Genomic DNA, 17,232 nt, shown 5'->3' on the forward strand with positions numbered 1-17,232 from the left:
TTGCATCTCCAGGTCCTAACACAACTTTGTGGCACTTACTCTTTAGACAAACTCATGAGTAAATGAATATCTGTCTGGTTTTAATACCTCTCACATCTAAATTAGTTCTTTCAAAACACAATCTAGTGTAATTGTTTTCTTTTTTTTTATCTCTTTTATGATATGAAAATCAATTCCTCATTAGTTTTCCATTGGATTTGGGAAGAAGGGTAAATTTTAATGTGCTAGAGTGGTGGTATTGACAAGATATATGATAAAAATGAGGTCTGAAGTTGAACAATATGAGAGGATGGGATCATGGTAAGCTTGTTATCCCTACATCAGTCTAAATTTCGAAGAGGAAATAAACTGAGCATTAAAACCAGCTTTCCTCTAGTTTTTATTAAAATCAGAACGAGAGCTTTGTTGGTGTAACTTTGTTCAATGCGAATCAAGAGCTTGAAAAATCCAGTGACCATACAAGGTTGGGAATGGATTGTAGTGTTATTAAGAGCCTAACCAACCTCTTAGCCAGATTCTGGTAATAACCTAAGCTGCACGTGGGTGTGCAGCACTGTGTGGAGCTGATACCCCTGATTCAGGTCGAGATGTATGCTCAGAGCAGAGAATGTTGTTTCCAAAGGCCATAGATGGTGGGCCTGCCAAGGGTCTCTTTCTGATGTGCAGCTCTGCTGCAAAGTTCCTGTCCCTGGTTTTACAGATTTACTCTGTAGGATTCCAAGTCAAACTCTTGTGCCATTTTTCCAAGAAGTTACACCTGATCAACCTCATTTCTACCAGCACTTCCCCCAACTCCACCTCGATCTCCACGTCGGCACAGCCAGAAATGGCCGCCCTCCTTTGAGTTACCATAGCACTTGTAGATGATTCTTTGATTGGGATTTTAACAGATTTGTGTTCTGAGAGTCACTGGGGTATGTTCTGTCATAGAAAGTGTCGGAGTTTCTTTCAAACGACATAATCTGGCTTTCATTAACCTCATTGCACCATTTTGTACCCAGACTCAAGCCCAGTGAATTATATCAATGTCAGTATCATGGTTGTATAATTATACTAAGTTTTGCAAAGTGTCACCATTGGAAGAAACCAGGCAGAGTACAATCTCTTTGTATTTTGTACAGCTATATACGAATCTACAATATCTCAATAAAAATTTTAAAAATAAAAAAAATCTTTCTTATCCCCGTCTTTTGCATCAATCCTAGCATTGCTATTTCTCCTTCTAGTCATTGGGGTTCATACCTATGGAGTCAGTTCACTTACCTCCCTGTATCTCAGTTTTCTCACCTGTAAAACAGAGATAATAGTAATGACTTCCTCTTGAGGTTGTTGAGGGGATTAAATGCGTTAATATTTGTGAAGCAGATAGGAAAGTGTCTGGTTAGACACTGTTAAATAAACAATAAATAAATAAAATACCTTATGTTCAACTTTCTCTTTCTGCCCTATATCCAACAAGTTACTAAGTCCTGATGAATTTTCCTACCACGTGTCTCATAGAGTTTCTATTTTCCGTGCCCCTCTCTCAATTCAGACCTTCAGAGCCACCATCACCTCCTCCTCTGAAGCTTTGCCATTGTGAAGTTGGTCACTTCACTTCTGCCTCCCATGGTTCCTCCATTATCATGTTCCACATTGATTTCCAATTTCCTTTTTCTGTTTCTCTCTTTTTACCCACTGGAATAGGAGCTCCTTACTGGAAGGCATCATTTCTTATTCCTCTTTGAAGTTTCAGCTCCTAATAACATAGTGCCTGACACAAAATGAATGCTCGAGATATGTTTTATGAGTGAATGATAATTAATCAGGAATAATCTCATGACAGCTACTGGAATTGCTTTTTTGCTGTCATGGTAGATGAGGCCTAAATCTATAGCTTTGTGACTTCAAGCAGAGATTGCAGCCTTACCCTTGAATAGTCATGGGGTTCTTAAGAGTCTTGTAGATAGAGTCCTGCAGATAAGTGTTCACTTTTCTTCTTCCATGGGCACACTCTCATGGGCTTCCAGGGTACTTGTTAACTCTTGGATTTATCTCTATTTCTTGAGACCCATCCAAAGCCATATACAAGATTGGTGAGTGTGCATCCTGGCATGCACACAGCCTTTGGATAAATGTGCAGCCATGGTTCAGTTAGCCCCTGGCATCCTTGTGAAGTAAAATAAGGGAGGCAGTCTCAGCATCTGATATTATCATTGCAGTGACTTCAATATTTGATTCCTGGGTCATCCCACAGTTAATTTTTTCCTTGGTGGATGAGAATAAATGTTACTGGTTATAAACTGGACCAACTCCATGGAAAACGTTACTGAGATCATAGAAAAATTTTATAAAGTATTTCAAGAAATGTTCAGTAATAAAGATTTTACTGGAATTGGGAAGAAGGCTAGCAAAAATAGTCTAGAGACCACAAACCCAACCTTCATTTTGGCAATTTATTGTCTCTGTCTGAAGCAGCTGACCAAGGTAATGTCCTCACTCCTCCTTCCACAAGCAAAGAAACAGACCTGACATCAATCATAATAATAGCTACTGTTTATTAAGTACTTATTATGTGCCAGGTACTTTGTTAGGGGTTGGTGACTTTGTTAGGGGTATTAGGGGTTGGCAGCAATAAAATGACCACCACATACTGGATATTTACTGTGCGCAACACAGTGCAGTAGGAACTTACATGAGTTGTCTCTACATGGCAGTGACTCTTTCCCTGAGGATCCAGGTATCTTTTTTAAAATCATTTAATGACTTGATCTCTCCCAAGTACTTCAGTTTCTAAGCTCTCCCTCTCCCTGGGAATAGGGATCCCAGCCCCTTTTAGCACTAGACAGCAAACCCACAACTTACCAACCTCTAACTTCACCCCAGCAGGCAAATTCCCCAGGAAAATGAACAGTAAATGAGTAAACCCTCCAGACAGAAAAGGGCTGAGCCCCTAAGAGAGTCAGGATGGCATTTTCGGAAATGTTCACTTCAGGTTGAAAAGAGAACTTTTGAAATGATTAGTGAGTTATTTAGAACCTCAATATTCTAAAGTTTGAGAAGCTAACATACTGAGAAATTTAATTTAGATTTCCTTAACGTGCTCTCTCATGATAAGAGAGCATTCAGTATATAAATGCTATGCAACAGTACTGCCAAATTGCAACACAGAATGGGAGAAATTTGTCATTTTGAAATGCTAAGGGAGTTCTTACTAACAGCTTTCTCATCTTGTAAAGCTATTATTTTTCTGAACGATAATATGATTTATAAACCTCAGCTGAATTTTATAGTTTTGATGGGAACAGACTCAAAGTAAAATGCATTTTCTCAGAAGATAAAATTCTCTCAGGAGTTGTCCAAATGAGGAATAAAAAGAAACTTCTGCAACCAAGTATACCAAAGTCCTGGTCTCTGTTGGCATCTCTGTAGGTGAATGCTGGTCTTCCTTGGAGTTCTGGGCTGGGTTAGACTCTCATTCTCACTCTGCACACTTTCGCTGGGTGACATCAGCCACTCCAAGTGCTTTGACTCTTACCCAGGCCAGCAACTCCCACATCCACACTCCCATTCCCTCACAGCTCTGCAGAGTTACAATGCCCTATGTCTAACTACCCACTAGACTGACCACCATCACATCCTAAGCCACATTAACCTCAGATTCTCTCCTGTCCCCAAACCCTGCTTCTTCTCCTAGAACGTTAGGAGAATGATACTAACATTTAGAGAAATAAGTAAGGTACGAATCTTGGAATCTAGCACAGGAGACAGAAAAGTGAGTAGGCAGCAACAGTACTCTTAGGGAGGATAAATGAAATTCAAACATAATCTAACTTTTTTTTTTTTTCCCTCTGTCATCCAAGCTGGAGTACAGTGGCACAATCTTGGCTTACTGCAACCTCCTCCTCCTGAGTTCAAGCGATTCTCCTGCCTCAGAATCTCAAGTCACTGGGATTACAGGCATGGGCCACCTCACTTGGCTATTTTTTCTATTTTTAGTAGAGATGGTGTTTCGCCATCTTGGCCAGGCTGGTCTCGAACTCCTGACCTCAAGTGATCCACCCATTTTGGCTTCCCAAAGTGCTGGGATTACCAGCTTGAGCCACAGCACCTGGCCCCATAATCTAACATTTTGCTGTAGAATATTGATGTGTTTGATTATAGGGGTATTAATGGTATATGTATATTCTTTCTGATATCTAAAAATTTCTGAATTCAAAAACACATCCAGACCAAGGGTTTTGGATGAAAAATTTGAGAACCTGTCATGTATAAAGCATAAGTTATATAAGGTGATAATATACATAAAATGCCTCCTTAGTGCAGACTAGCATATAGTAAGGGCTCAGAAATGACAACAATTATTAAAAAGAGGAAATGGGCTACCTTAGACTTTATAGAACATTGAGGAAGCTGAGACATCTTATAGGAAATACATGTTTTCCTTCTCTAGTCCCCCCAAATTTTTATAATCATATATTTCAAAAATTGGAAGGCAACTACTTTTCTGTGCATGATCATGCTTTTAAATTATAGGCTTTGCCATTACCCCCCTTTTACAGTAGGAGGAAGATTCTGAGTATTTATTACAGAGGCAAGCAAAGGTCGGCATGGGTGATTCTGGGAGAGGAAGCAACAGAAGTAAAGTCCTGGTCGAATGGAAGAGGTGTTCACACAAAGAGAATAAACATCCAAAGTCTGCAACCCAGAAAGCTGGGCACAAAGTGATGACAGCTGAAGGCGGGACATCTTTGGGGAAAATTATAAAGAGCCTTGAATGTGATAAGTTTGTATTTTATCCTGTAGATGACTGATTTTCAGATGTTTTTAGCAAGAGAGCTTTATGGAATCAAAACTTGATTTTGATGGGAGCTCCGTCCACTGCAGCCACACACCAACTGGTTTCTACTGTGTCCCAAGTGCTCCTTTAAAAGAGCAGATCTTATCATCTCAGTCCTCCAGGCACACTCTTCAAAGATATCTCATTAAAGTTGGAGTGAAATGCCATCTCCCTGCTGGCTCTGGGTAATGTGGCCCTACCCACCTTCCCAGCTCATCTCATACAGGTTGAGTATTCCTTATCCGAAGTGCTTGAGACCAGAAATGTTTTGGATTTGTGATTTTTTTTTCGGATTTTGGAATATTTGCATATACACAATGAGATATCTTGGGATGGGGACCCAAGTCTAAACACAAAATTCATGTACGTTTCAAACACATACATGAATAGGCGTGTGTGTGTGTGTGTGTGTGTGTGTGTGTGTATGTATCCTGAAGCTAATGTTATACATTCTTCTTAATAATTTTGTGCATAAAACAAGTTTGTGTTTTACACAAACATTGAGCCATCAGAAAGCAAAGGTGTCACCACTGCAGCCTGCCATGTGGACAGTTTGTGGTTGTTTGGCATCACCATCGTTCCTAACCCTAAATTTATGTGCTATCAATCCATGTTTTAATGTGACCTGATACATGAGGTCAGGCGTGGAACTTTCCATTGTAGTGTCATGCCAGCATCTGAAAAGTTCTGGATTTTGGAGCATTTCAGATTTTGGATTTTCAGATTAGGCATGTGTAACCTGTACTACCTCCTTGACTTACCACTCGTAGGTCCTCTCACAAGCCCATGTCCCTCCCCTCCTGAAGAACTTTATAAGGGATGCCCTCTCTCTGACTCCTCCCTTCCACTTGCCTAGTTAGCTCTTAGTTCGCCATTTCAAACCACAGCTCTGCCACCCTTTTTCGGGTAAGGGTTTCTCAGCATGGTCAGGACACTCTATTCTATGCTCTCCTGCACTCTGTGGACTTCCTTGCAGCCTTTAATCAAGGTTGTGTTAAATGATCAGCTACAGGTCTGGTTGTTTGATCCTTTCTCTTTCTATGCTGCAAACTTTGAGAATGGGAAGTATGGCCCCATCTGGCTTGTTTATGACAGCGTCCTGGCACCTCCCTCAGGCCCCTAAGCAGACCACCATTTGTTGAAAATACACCAGTAAATATAACAGGAAGACAAATTGGGAAGGAGGCCGTTGTGGTTGAAATTAGGATGGAGCCTTTGGTTGAAGCAGGAATGTGGGGCCTGGGGTACTTCCCACCAAGCCTGCCCCTTCCCCACCACAGGGGTCCTGGAGGCACAGAGTAGAAAGCACTGAAAAGCACTGGTAGAGATGATGGGATGCCCTGACTAACGAAAGGTTTCATTATTTGCCTTTGGGGTGAGGAAAACTCTTTTCCTCTTGGCCTGAGGAAACTTTCTTTTGCATTGTGGTCAAAAGAATGATCAAAGTAGCTTTGTGTAGACAGGAAGCATATTTCATTCATTTATTTCAACATCTTGTCTCTCTTGGTTAAGAAATGACTGTAAAAGACATTGTAAGCTAGTCAGAATTGTATTATTTTGTGCAAGACTGGATATAGAGTAGACGTTTCTTTGGAAAGTCATCGTGGCCTAGGTCCAGACCATTAGGAAGGTTGCCTCCATCTCTGTGGATCTGTGCACACATGGCCCCATTCCTGGGTCTGGGATCATGTGAGACAGTGCAGATCATCTGACTCTAACACTCCTTCAGTGTGGTCCACTATAATAGAGTCAAGGGATCCCTATATCTGTTAAATAGGGTGAATGGAAGTGAAAATTACCTTTTGACTGAGTGGCATTGCTGAAAACTATCAATAGAAGTGGCCCAAGATCCTTTCACATTTTCTCAGTTTTAAATGTTGAAAACTTTCAAATTACTGGAACTGTGGGTTTCAGGATTCAATGACTTCAAGGCCAGCTGAAAATAAATAACAGACTGGGTCAAAATAAAAGAAGCATGTCTGTGCAATCCCAGATTAAAGCAAAAATATGTGCTGGCCAAAAGTGTCATTTTTCAACCTCAATATATTTTTTCTAAATTCTAAGATCCTGCATTTGACATGTTTAAGAGGGAGATATAACAGCTGAAGTTGTCTTTGTTCAGAATGTAGGAGACAGTTTTGTCTAGACTTTCAAGAAAGATATAGAATGACATTTTCAGAACAAATCAAAACGTATTTTTAAATTCCTTTTCCCCCTTCACAAAGAGGATTTGACATGCTTCTGTGATTTCAATTTGGTTGATCTATAAATGGCCTCAATAGTTTAACATGAAAAGCAGAGTAAAATGAACCATTGAGAAAAGTTATTAAAATACTGTTAGTTCACTTTCTTACCTTCACAGTAACCTTACCACCAAAAACAACTTAGTAACTAACATTAAATGCAGTGGTTTCTAGATAGGTGTTAATCTCTTGGCATACATTTTCCAACTTAGTTCTCACCACAATCCATAAAGCAGGTATTGCTCTTATGTTAATTTTCTTTCTTTCTTTTTTTTTTTTTCAAGACTGGGTTTCACCACGTTGGTCAGGCTGGTCTTGAACTCCCGACCTCAGGTGATCCACCCGCCTTGGCCTCCAAAGTGCTTGGATTACAGGAGTGAGACTGAGACACAGGGGGTTGGGATGATTCACTCAAACCCATAAAGCCAAGCAGTGACTAGGTCTGACTGATCCCCCAAACCTGCCTTCCTGTCCTCCTCACCACTGTGCTTGGGTCTTCTTTCTCCACAGGGCCAGCATCGTACAAAAACGCATTATTTACTTTCAAGATGAGGGCTCTCTGACCAAGAAACTTTGTGAACAAGGTAAGATGCTGGCGGGCTAGTGGGGTGGGGGGGGGAGGGGGAGAGGCAGATACGTGGAAGGCAGCTCCTCCTGCACAAGCCTGCTGCAGGAGGCCACTGGACTTCGTGAGTTCCTCTGGGTTTTTGCTGTCTCACGTAGCACTGATTTTTAATCTGGCTGTGTGCTGTGGATAATTGGATCCGCCTTAAGCTCTAATTACTCAGCTTGATTCCCTGGGTAGGAGATAATGTACCTTATATAGGTGTCGTCGTCTTATTTTTGTGAAACAGTGATTATTCTGAAGAGGTTCTTTGGAATAATTCACAGGACTTAATTAAGGAATGTACAATTGTGTACCTTTAAAAAATCTATAATGGTTCTTTGGAAAAAGTCCCCAGCAGGATCTTGTATGGCACCCAGACAATATGGGGGGATTTTCTCCAGAGAAGACCAGCAGGGGATGGGGATGCCAAGGGGGCGTTGACCTTGTGAGATCACCACACTCAAGGATCTAGTCCTTACATTTGCAAGTTCATCAGCCCCCTCTCCTTAGGTTGAAGGTATCCTAACAAAGCACGTAGAGACTAACTAGGCTGGGGAGGATAAAGCAGAGGCCTGAGTTTAAACCAGGCCCAGGTTTGAATCTGCCCCTGCCCTTTCTAGCCGTGTGACTTAAACACATAAAATAGTACAGTACCTCATTGACACATAGTAAATGTTATCTGTAGAATAGATAGCTCTTGTTATCTATATCTGAAAGCTTATTCATTAATCTGTAAAAAAAGAATTCAGACCTTAAACATCTGAATGTTTTTAGAAGCTGCTAGATAACTAAATAAAAATAAAAATATTCTATATTTATGCAGCATAACTATCTCTATTTATTTTTGCAGAATTTTTATTTGCATTTAGAGCAATTAGTCTTTTGAGAAGAAATAATCCTCTCCAACTACAGCAAATTATAAGCTATTAAGAAAAAGAAAGGTTGATAAAGGTCTTCTGGGAAAACAATAATAATAGCTAATAATTTTTTAGTGCTTTGCTGCATGGCAAGAACTATTCAAAGCACTTTATATAGATTAATTTTGTAATCTGCACAACAGCCCTATATGGTAAAGATTATTATTTTTATTTTATAGATGAGGAACCTGACACAAAAAGTTTAAATAGCTTTCTCAGCATCATAGAGCTAGTGGTGGAAGGCAGGGTTTGAAGTTAGGAGCCAGTGCCCTTAACCATTGCTTTCTATCAAAACAACTTCATCCAGTTCAATAGTTCTTATCATTGCCTTTGACAGATCAATGCATTGTCCCCCTGTAGATGAGCTGAACAAAAGCTAGGTCCCCTGTTTGGGATTGCTTGGGGAACATGGAAATAGCAAAGAAGAGAGAGTCGGATGCCTTGCATTAGGGTCATACCTCCCAGAGGGGCTGGAGAGCTGGAATTTGCGGTCCAGAGAGCCCACCATTAGCTTCCAGAAGGGCACCACCACATGTGGCTTCTGTGGATTTTCTTTTTTGTGTGTTCAGCTGCATGCAAGTTCACTCAACCTTTCTCTAAATGGAGCATCTCCACTTATTAAGTCTTGGTTCCTCAATGACAGTCCCATCCCTGCTATAGTTCCATGTGATGAGATCCAGGTGCTGCCATGGAGTTGTAGGTGTTTTGGATCACATATTTAGAAGACACCCCTAGGTCTTCTCCCACAGGCACTGTGGTATGGTTTTGTTAGTTTGACTGTCAGGGGACAGCCTTATTTCCAGGAGCTGAGGGTTCTTAGGAGACACTTCCCTGACACCCGCGTGTTCTGACAGCAATCATTAACTAATGTGCACTTCCCAAAGTCTCAATTCTTGTGTGAAGCCTTGTCTGAGCTGTGAATATGCTAAAATAATCTAGATACAGTGTCAATAAAATGGCATGGCAAATCTCTACTTAGTTCTCACTTGTGAGACAGAGATCCTATCAAAGTAACTAATCATGCATCCGTATGCAAAGACCACTTGTCGATGGCAACTTAATGGACAAAAAAAAAAAAAGCCCAGCAGGACCTGGGCTGTAGGATGATTAGGTGTCCTTGTAGATGCTCCCCAGAAATGGTAGACCCATGAGGAAATTCATCAGTTAGCAAACGGAATCGGGAAGCATGTTAAGAAAATGTAAACGTAGAACAAAGGAACTTTTTAAAATGTGTGCGACCCCGGCTGTGGGACCCCGACCCACGGAGGCAGGCACTCAATAGACTCGAGGCAGGACGCATGGTGACCGGTACCGACTTTATTGGGATCTCCGGGCGACTCAAGCGGGAAGGGAAGAATCGCGCGCACTTTCTTTGTTCGGTTGACTTTACAGGGACAGAGGGCCTGGGGCGGTAGGAGAGCTGACCTGGCAGGTAGTAATTGGCTAGGTTGATTGCTGGGCAGGAAGCCTGCCGGGCGGGAGCTTGTGGGACGGGAGGTTACAGGAGAGCTGGTGGGGCGGATGGTGATTGGTTCAGTGGGCCGCTGGGCGGGAAGGTTGCTGGTCTTGGGTCCCGCCAGGATAGAGGAGATAAGGGACCCTCCCTGTGGGGGAGGAAGGGCCTTCTTTATCGGGAATTAGGCCCTTTCCACATGGCTGGGGAACGGGGCCAAAAATCCTCTTCCAGACAAAATGTATGCTCAATTATCGCTTGCTCTTTCATTAAGTTCTCTATGTTCTTTGCTTCCTTGTTGAGTCCAATCAAATCTATCAAGGAAGGGGAGAGAAAAACTTGTATTTATTATTTTCCTCTAATTTAAGTCATTAATCCATAGGGAAAAAATTAAGAGCTGCACAGATTAAAAGCAAAGGCAATCAATACTTTTAAAAAGCAAGTTAAACAATAAATTACTTCCAATTAAGAACAGAGAAACAAAATATTCAAAAAAGTGACCTGTAACAAACATATGCATACACATACTTTATTTTTTATTTTTTAATATTTTTGAGACAGAGTTTTACTCTGTCACCCGGCTGGAGTGCAGTGGCATGAGCTTGGCTCACTGCAACCTCTACCTCTCAGATCAAGCGATTCTCCTGCCTCAGCCTCCCAAGCAGTTGGGATTACAGGCACATGCCACCTTGCCCAGCTAATTTTTGTATTTTTAGTACAAATGGGGTTTCATCTCTACTAAAGATGGGAAGATCTCTGTCTCACAAATAAGAACTAAATAGAGATTTGCCGTGTTGGCCAGGCTGATCTGGAGCTCCTGATCTCAAGTGATTCACCCACCTCTGCCTTCCAAAGTGCTGGGATTACAGGCATGAGCCACTATGCCCAGCCCTGCATACACATACTTTAATACCATGTCACTAACAAAGGAAAGAGTCAAAAAGAAGGAAAATGAAGGAAAACACAGGGAAAGGAGGAAAACGTCAACAAAAAAGAAATAATGAGAAAAAAAAGAAAAAGGCAAGAGAGAGAATACAGAAAGAGAGTTGCAAAAGGAAGCCAGTGGATTTGGAGTAAAAATGGGGAGAGAGGGCAGCTCTGGAGATGCTCCATAGCCTGAAATTACTCATGATTGGTAGGCCCTGCTGTGGTTAGGAGTAAGTGGACGATTCTTATCACTGCCCTTTGAAAGCCTGATTCATTTTCAATAGCTTTTCCTCAGTAGGAAAACAGTATGTCTGTTTTTATTTTCAAACTTAAAAATTTATTTTTCAAATGGAAGCTTATTTTCCTTTGAAAATCCAAAAGGTTTATTATAAGTGCATTCCTTTGAACCCTCAGAAATATCTTTAAGTTTACCACTTCTATCTGAAAGTCCTTTTGATAAGGCAAAGCTACTAGTCAGCCTCTTTTGGTTTTTGTAGAGACTATTGCTGCCTCATTTAATAGCCCCTAGTAGTTACAATTGAAACCTCAGCATGTATCTCTGATTTAGAAATCCTAGAACTATGCAGAGAGCCTTTTTTTTTTTTTTTTTTTTTTTGAGACAGAGTCTCGTTCAGGCGCCAGGCTGAAGTACAGTGGTGTGATCTTTGCTCACTGCGACTTCCGCTTCCCGGGTTCAAGCAATTTTCTTGCCTCAGCCTCCTGAGTAGCTGGCCTGGGACTATATGTGTACACCACCATACCCAGCTAATTTTTGTATTTTAGTAGAGACGGGGTTTCACTATGTTGGCCAGGATGTTCTTGATCTCTTGACCTCGTGATCTGCCCACCTTGGCCTCCCAAAGTGCTGGGACTACAAGTGTGAGCCACCGCGCCTGGCCTGGGAGCCAGTTTTTTTAATGTGTCTTTCTTCATTTGAGAAAAGCAACACAGAAACAATAAAAACATTTTCTTTCATTGCTATCTATGTAGACCTATCCAGAGGAGGTCTTTCCTGCAGTAATGTAGCACAGAGATTAAGGGCGTGAGCTCTGGACCCAAAAAGACCTGGCCTCTAGTTCTGCCTGCCCTATTCCTAACCCTGTGACCTTGAGCAGGTTACCTAATCTGCCTCAAGTTACTGATCTGTAAAGTGGGGTTAACTAAAGTACTTACCTTCTAGCATTGTTAGGATCAAATGAGACAATATATGGAAAGAAATCAACACAAAAAAGGACTCAGTATTTTGTATTTATTATTATGATGTCTCATCCTTTCGTCTATACCCTACAACCTAGAATTCACTTTTATCCATCACAGATTTTATACATGTAAACCAAATCAACCCAGTAAATTCCAAAAGGAAGTCTTATAAAATGCTCTTCCTAACACTCACAATGATTTTAATATTCCTTGTCACTGCTCTTTGTATAATATTTAAGAATAAATGTCCAACTGCAAAGAAAAAACCATTTATGTTAATACTACAGGAAGAACTAAAAAAAAAAAGCAATTGAAGCAAGTTGCATCCGTAGTCATTGTTTTCATCTTACAGGAAGCAGAACATACTAAAAGCAACAATGTGCATCTAGAGATGTGGGTTTGACAATCGGAAATACTGAATTTATTCATGTAATCTCTCTTTCCCCGCTTATCAGCTATTCACAGCTAAAAATGAGGGCCAAGAGGGAATCTTAAGTTTTTCCTGGCTGCTTCTATACCCAGAAGTACAGTAAACTTGAGCTTATGAACACATTTCTGTCCCCCACACATTCCAGTGAAGTCTCTGAAAGTGTGATAAGAAGTGACATGATTATGTATGCATGCCATTTTTTTTTTTTCATTTCAGTAGTTCTTTACGTCTCTCCATTTATTTTCACTGTTCTACTTCAAAGTCATTGCTTCAGGTCCTATCATTTTGGTCCCAGAGAATATTTCCTAGAGAAAGCACACACATTTATTCCTCTTAAAATTTGTTAGAGAAATCCTGTTGTGGGAGAGAAGGGGAAGGAGACCAGGATCCAGAAAGGATGATTGAGTAATTTTCACCCCTGATTTTTCAACAGAGCCCCCATCTTAAATATTCTCAAATAACCTATTGGTTGTTGTTCCCACAGATCTTGCCAAGTTATTAGAGGAAAAGCTCTGAATTCTTTTTTTTCAAAAGATTACCATACTTAGAGACATACAGAATCCTTTATTGCCCAAGTACTGATCTGGTTCTAAGTCTTATTAACTAACGAAAACTGCGTCTTCTTTTCCTAAGTCTAAGGATAAGATGAGATGGTGATAGCACTACCTTATACACAGCCCACATTTACTTTCTAATGTGGTGACTTTTCTGACTGTTTCAGATTCCACATTTGATGGGGTGACTGACAAACCCATCTTAGACTGCTGTGCCTGTGGGACTGCCAAGTACAGACTCACATTTTATGGGAATTGGTCCGAGAAGACACACCCAAAGGATTACCCTCGTGAGTAGAGTGGCTACTCTCTGGTTTGGGGAAAAGCACATTATCAAAGTTCTATTTGGTTGTGGGGCATACTAGCTGCAGCATGTCAGATCTGCTCCCTAGTATCAGCTGGTTCATGAAATGCATATTCCAAGTACATATATTCATCAAGACAGGCAAACATTATATGTATATTCATCGAGACAAGCAGGCATTATACGGGTATGCTTTCAGCTTCTTTGCATAATATTGTGCTTTCTTATTTGTGATTTTTAAAAATATTCCTGAAGTCATGCTACTTATCTTCAGGTCAGGCATTTGGTAACCTCAATCCCCATGGAATGACCCTGTCCATGAATTCCATGACAGACTTGCTAAAAATAGCTGCCAAAAGGGACCTGCTCTTGATTCTATAGGTCAAGGTGAACAAATACTCTACTATCTAGGTGTTGGTAATTAGTGAGTATGCTCTTTTTCTACTGACTTCAGATGTCACCTTGAAATCCCTTCATGAGGGGCAAGCCATGGTGGCTCAAGCCTGTATTCCCAGTGCTTTGGGAGGCTGATGTGGGAGGATCATTTGAGGCCAGGAGTTAGAGACCAGCCTAGGCAACACAGCAAAATTTTAAAATTAGCTAGGCATGGTGGTGCATGCCTATAGTCCTAGCTGCTAAGGAGGCTTAGACAGGAGGTTCTTAAGCCCAGGAGCTTAAGGCTGCAGTGAGTCATGATCACACCACTACACTCCAGCCTGGGCAACAGAGTGAGACTCTGACTCAAAAACAACAACAACAACAACAACAAATTCTTTCATAATACTGTTATCAAGATAGCCAATACAAAGCCATGAGAGTTGTCAGGAGACCCCAAACTTACCATTTTTAAGTAGATCCTACTAATTCCCCTTTGTCATATAATTGTCTCAACAAATGCCTAATGTGTCAGGCACTGTGCTCAGCTCTAGAGTTGTAATAGTGACCATATTCTCGAGCCACTCAGCAAGACACAGACACTAACCAAATAGTCATACAGAAGAATGTGAAGACTATAAGAAAAGTGGACTTAGTGTGAACCAAGCATTTTTACATATGTTATAGTGTTTAATCCTCAAAGCAATATGTTTTTGTGGATATGTTTACTGAGGATCAGAGAGATTTCATGATTTGCCCACAGTCAGATGTAAGTAACGGATCTAAGATCCAAAGGGGTTTGTCAGGCTCCTAGGCCTGCCTTTTGTTTGGGTTGTATGTTGCCCATTCTCTCTGTGAGTGGCAGGATGTCCATGTATGGCACTGAGCCTGTTTTTTCTGTTCATTGTCTGTTTTGTTCTTGTGCATTTTACTTTGGAGTTACCACACTTCAGAAAGAACAGTAGGAATGGGAAAGAGAGATTAAAAAGAGGGATTTGGCTCAGGTCCCAAAAGAAAGGGGGAGAAAAGGGCTTATGACTGGGACTTAAGAAGACTCAGGCCAGACCAGAACCTCCATGATCCCCATGCAGCCCACCCAGAGGGGACTCTGACATTAGTTGGCAAATCAAGAGCTCTATTGTTTAATGTTACCACATGCAATCAAGGCTTGGGATCTTAGAAACCTCTTTCTAGTTCATGCTTCTGACTCTGGGATTCAGCCTGATCTGCATCAGCTATGTGGGAGACCTGTGCGAACAAACTTGGACTCTCTGCCTGGGGGAAAGAAAACACTTGGAACAAGCATGATGGAAAAAATTTCCTCCAGCCTCTCCTATCCCCTAACCAGAGGAAATAAAATGTTATGGGCCCATTACTCATCTTTTGTGATCCTAAGAAGCTTCTTGACCTTTTCTATTCTGCCACTGTCATTTCCCAGAATTTAGGGAGGAGATGGGAAAAAAAAGAAAAAAACATTGTTTTTGGGTCTTTTGGCCAAATCAAGTGCAAATCTATACAGAATTTCTGTGGTGGTGTTCAGAGTTTCTTAATAAATATGGCAGATGTGTGTTCCAGATCTTCTAGGATTGTTCCATTGTCAGACATTATGTCTGATATACATTGTCTGTCAGACTGTATCCTAATTTTTTCTTAGAAAATTCATGGTCACTGTGTACTGACTGAATAGCACTTAACATATCATACTGCAATTATTTCTTTTAAAGTTTGTCTTTCTCACCAGACTGAGAAGTCCACCAGGACAAAAGTGATGACACGCTTATCTTTGATTCTTGGTGCCTGGTGCCTTCCCAAGCACTATGTACTGATTGTTGAACTAGGAATGGCATTCACTATGACCTGGGAAGCAGATGTCTAGCCTTCACCTAGTCATGATGGGCAGTACTGAGGGGAGTGTGGGCCAAACCTTCCATGGAGAAAAAGGAGTGAACACTCAGGGAGACTGGAGCCATTTAGAAGGGCACAGGGAGAAACTAATTAGGACCTTGAAAATTTAATGTTCTCAAAAGTTATTTCTATCAATCTTAGATAATAGGTGAATTTCCTTTTGCCAGTGTAGAGGTGATGCTGTCTTGATAACCAGTCTCTGTCATCGTGCCCAGAGAAGCTTCCCCACAACAGTGCAAACTGAGAAATGCCAAACCCCCTGTCCTTTATTAATTAGTTATCCAAAACACTGCTTTTTCTGCAGTGATCTTAGGACAGTGGTCTCAAGCTTTTAAATCTCAGGACCCCTTTTACATGCTTAAAAAATCTTTGAGGATCCTAACATAAGTGATTTATATGGGTCATAGCCATCAATGTTCACTATATCAAAAATTAAAACTGAGAAATTTAAAAATATTATTTATTTTAAAAATAAACCTAGCAAATTAAAAATAATAAACTCATGACAGATTAACATAAAGAACATATTTTCTGAAAATACCTATATTGTTCAAAACAAAATAAGTGTAGTGAAAAAAAAAATCAATGTTTTACATTTTTGCAACTGTCTTTGCTGTCTGGCTTAATAGAAGACACCTGGATTCCCATTTGCCCTTGTTTCTGCATTCAACTTGTGGTCTGTTTTTTTGGTTGAAGTATGCAAAGAAAATTGTCTTATATGGATATGTAATTGGAAAAGGGAAGAGTATTTTAATAACCTTTTCCAATAATTATAGATAATCTTTGATCCTACACCAGAACTCTACAAATGGTTGTTTTTTTAAGGTTAATTACAATGTGGAATATGAAACTATATCAATGAACTTATACTCTTACATTAAAAGTCAATGCTTTACCTTCTACTTTGAATAGATCTTTTACAAATGCATGATTATATAACATCTTACGTCGATCATTTGGAAAATACTGGTTTACTGAGTTATGCAGATTATCCAAGAGTTGGGACAGTTCATTAAACAATATGAAAAGCCTTATCCATTAATATCACTATGAAGCTCATCAGAAAAGTATTTAAGACTGGAAAGCTATCAAGTTCATAGTAATGAATGCAAGTTTTCTAAAATTCTGGGTTTTGCTTGAAAGCTCAAATTTTATCCTTGGCAACAAATACTGTCAGTTGTTTTCCTTGAAGTGACAGGCTCACTTTATTTTTGAGAAAATGTAGGCCAAATTCCCATGTCTGAATAACCGTAATTTGTCTGTCATTTGTCCTTTCAAGTGAAAATAATGTTTTATGAACATAAAAAGTGGCTAGTCCAGCTTGTACCTCAAAGAGTCGCATAAATGCTCTTATTCAAGACAATCATAGTACTTCAGTATGTAGCAGAAGTGCTTCTGCATAGTTCCCAATTAGTCATACAGAAAAATAAAAAGATGTTTACTCAAAGGCAGAGATCTAATGAAATTAATCATTTTTATTGTTTTTTTCAAGGACATT

General features: G+C 40.3%; 1 protein-coding gene across 3 annotated transcripts in view; it reads left to right on the forward strand.

Moving 5' to 3' along the window:
• The window catches only part of SPON1 (spondin 1), a 293,127-nt gene that overhangs the window by 107,677 nt on the left and 168,218 nt on the right, over positions 1-17,232 (forward strand). For all 3 annotated transcript variants that reach the window (XM_017525789.2, XM_037737501.1, XM_017525788.2), the window contains exons 4-5: positions 7,573-7,646; positions 13,318-13,440. In XM_017525789.2, the coding sequence (XP_017381278.1) occupies positions 7,573-7,646; positions 13,318-13,440 (197 nt within the window). The remainder of the gene's footprint in view (positions 1-7,572; positions 7,647-13,317; positions 13,441-17,232) is intronic.

This window comes from Cebus imitator, unplaced genomic scaffold (genome assembly GCF_001604975.1).
Source record: "Cebus imitator isolate Cc_AM_T3 unplaced genomic scaffold, Cebus_imitator-1.0 Scaffold39, whole genome shotgun sequence".
NCBI lineage: Eukaryota > Metazoa > Chordata > Mammalia > Primates > Cebidae > Cebus > Cebus imitator.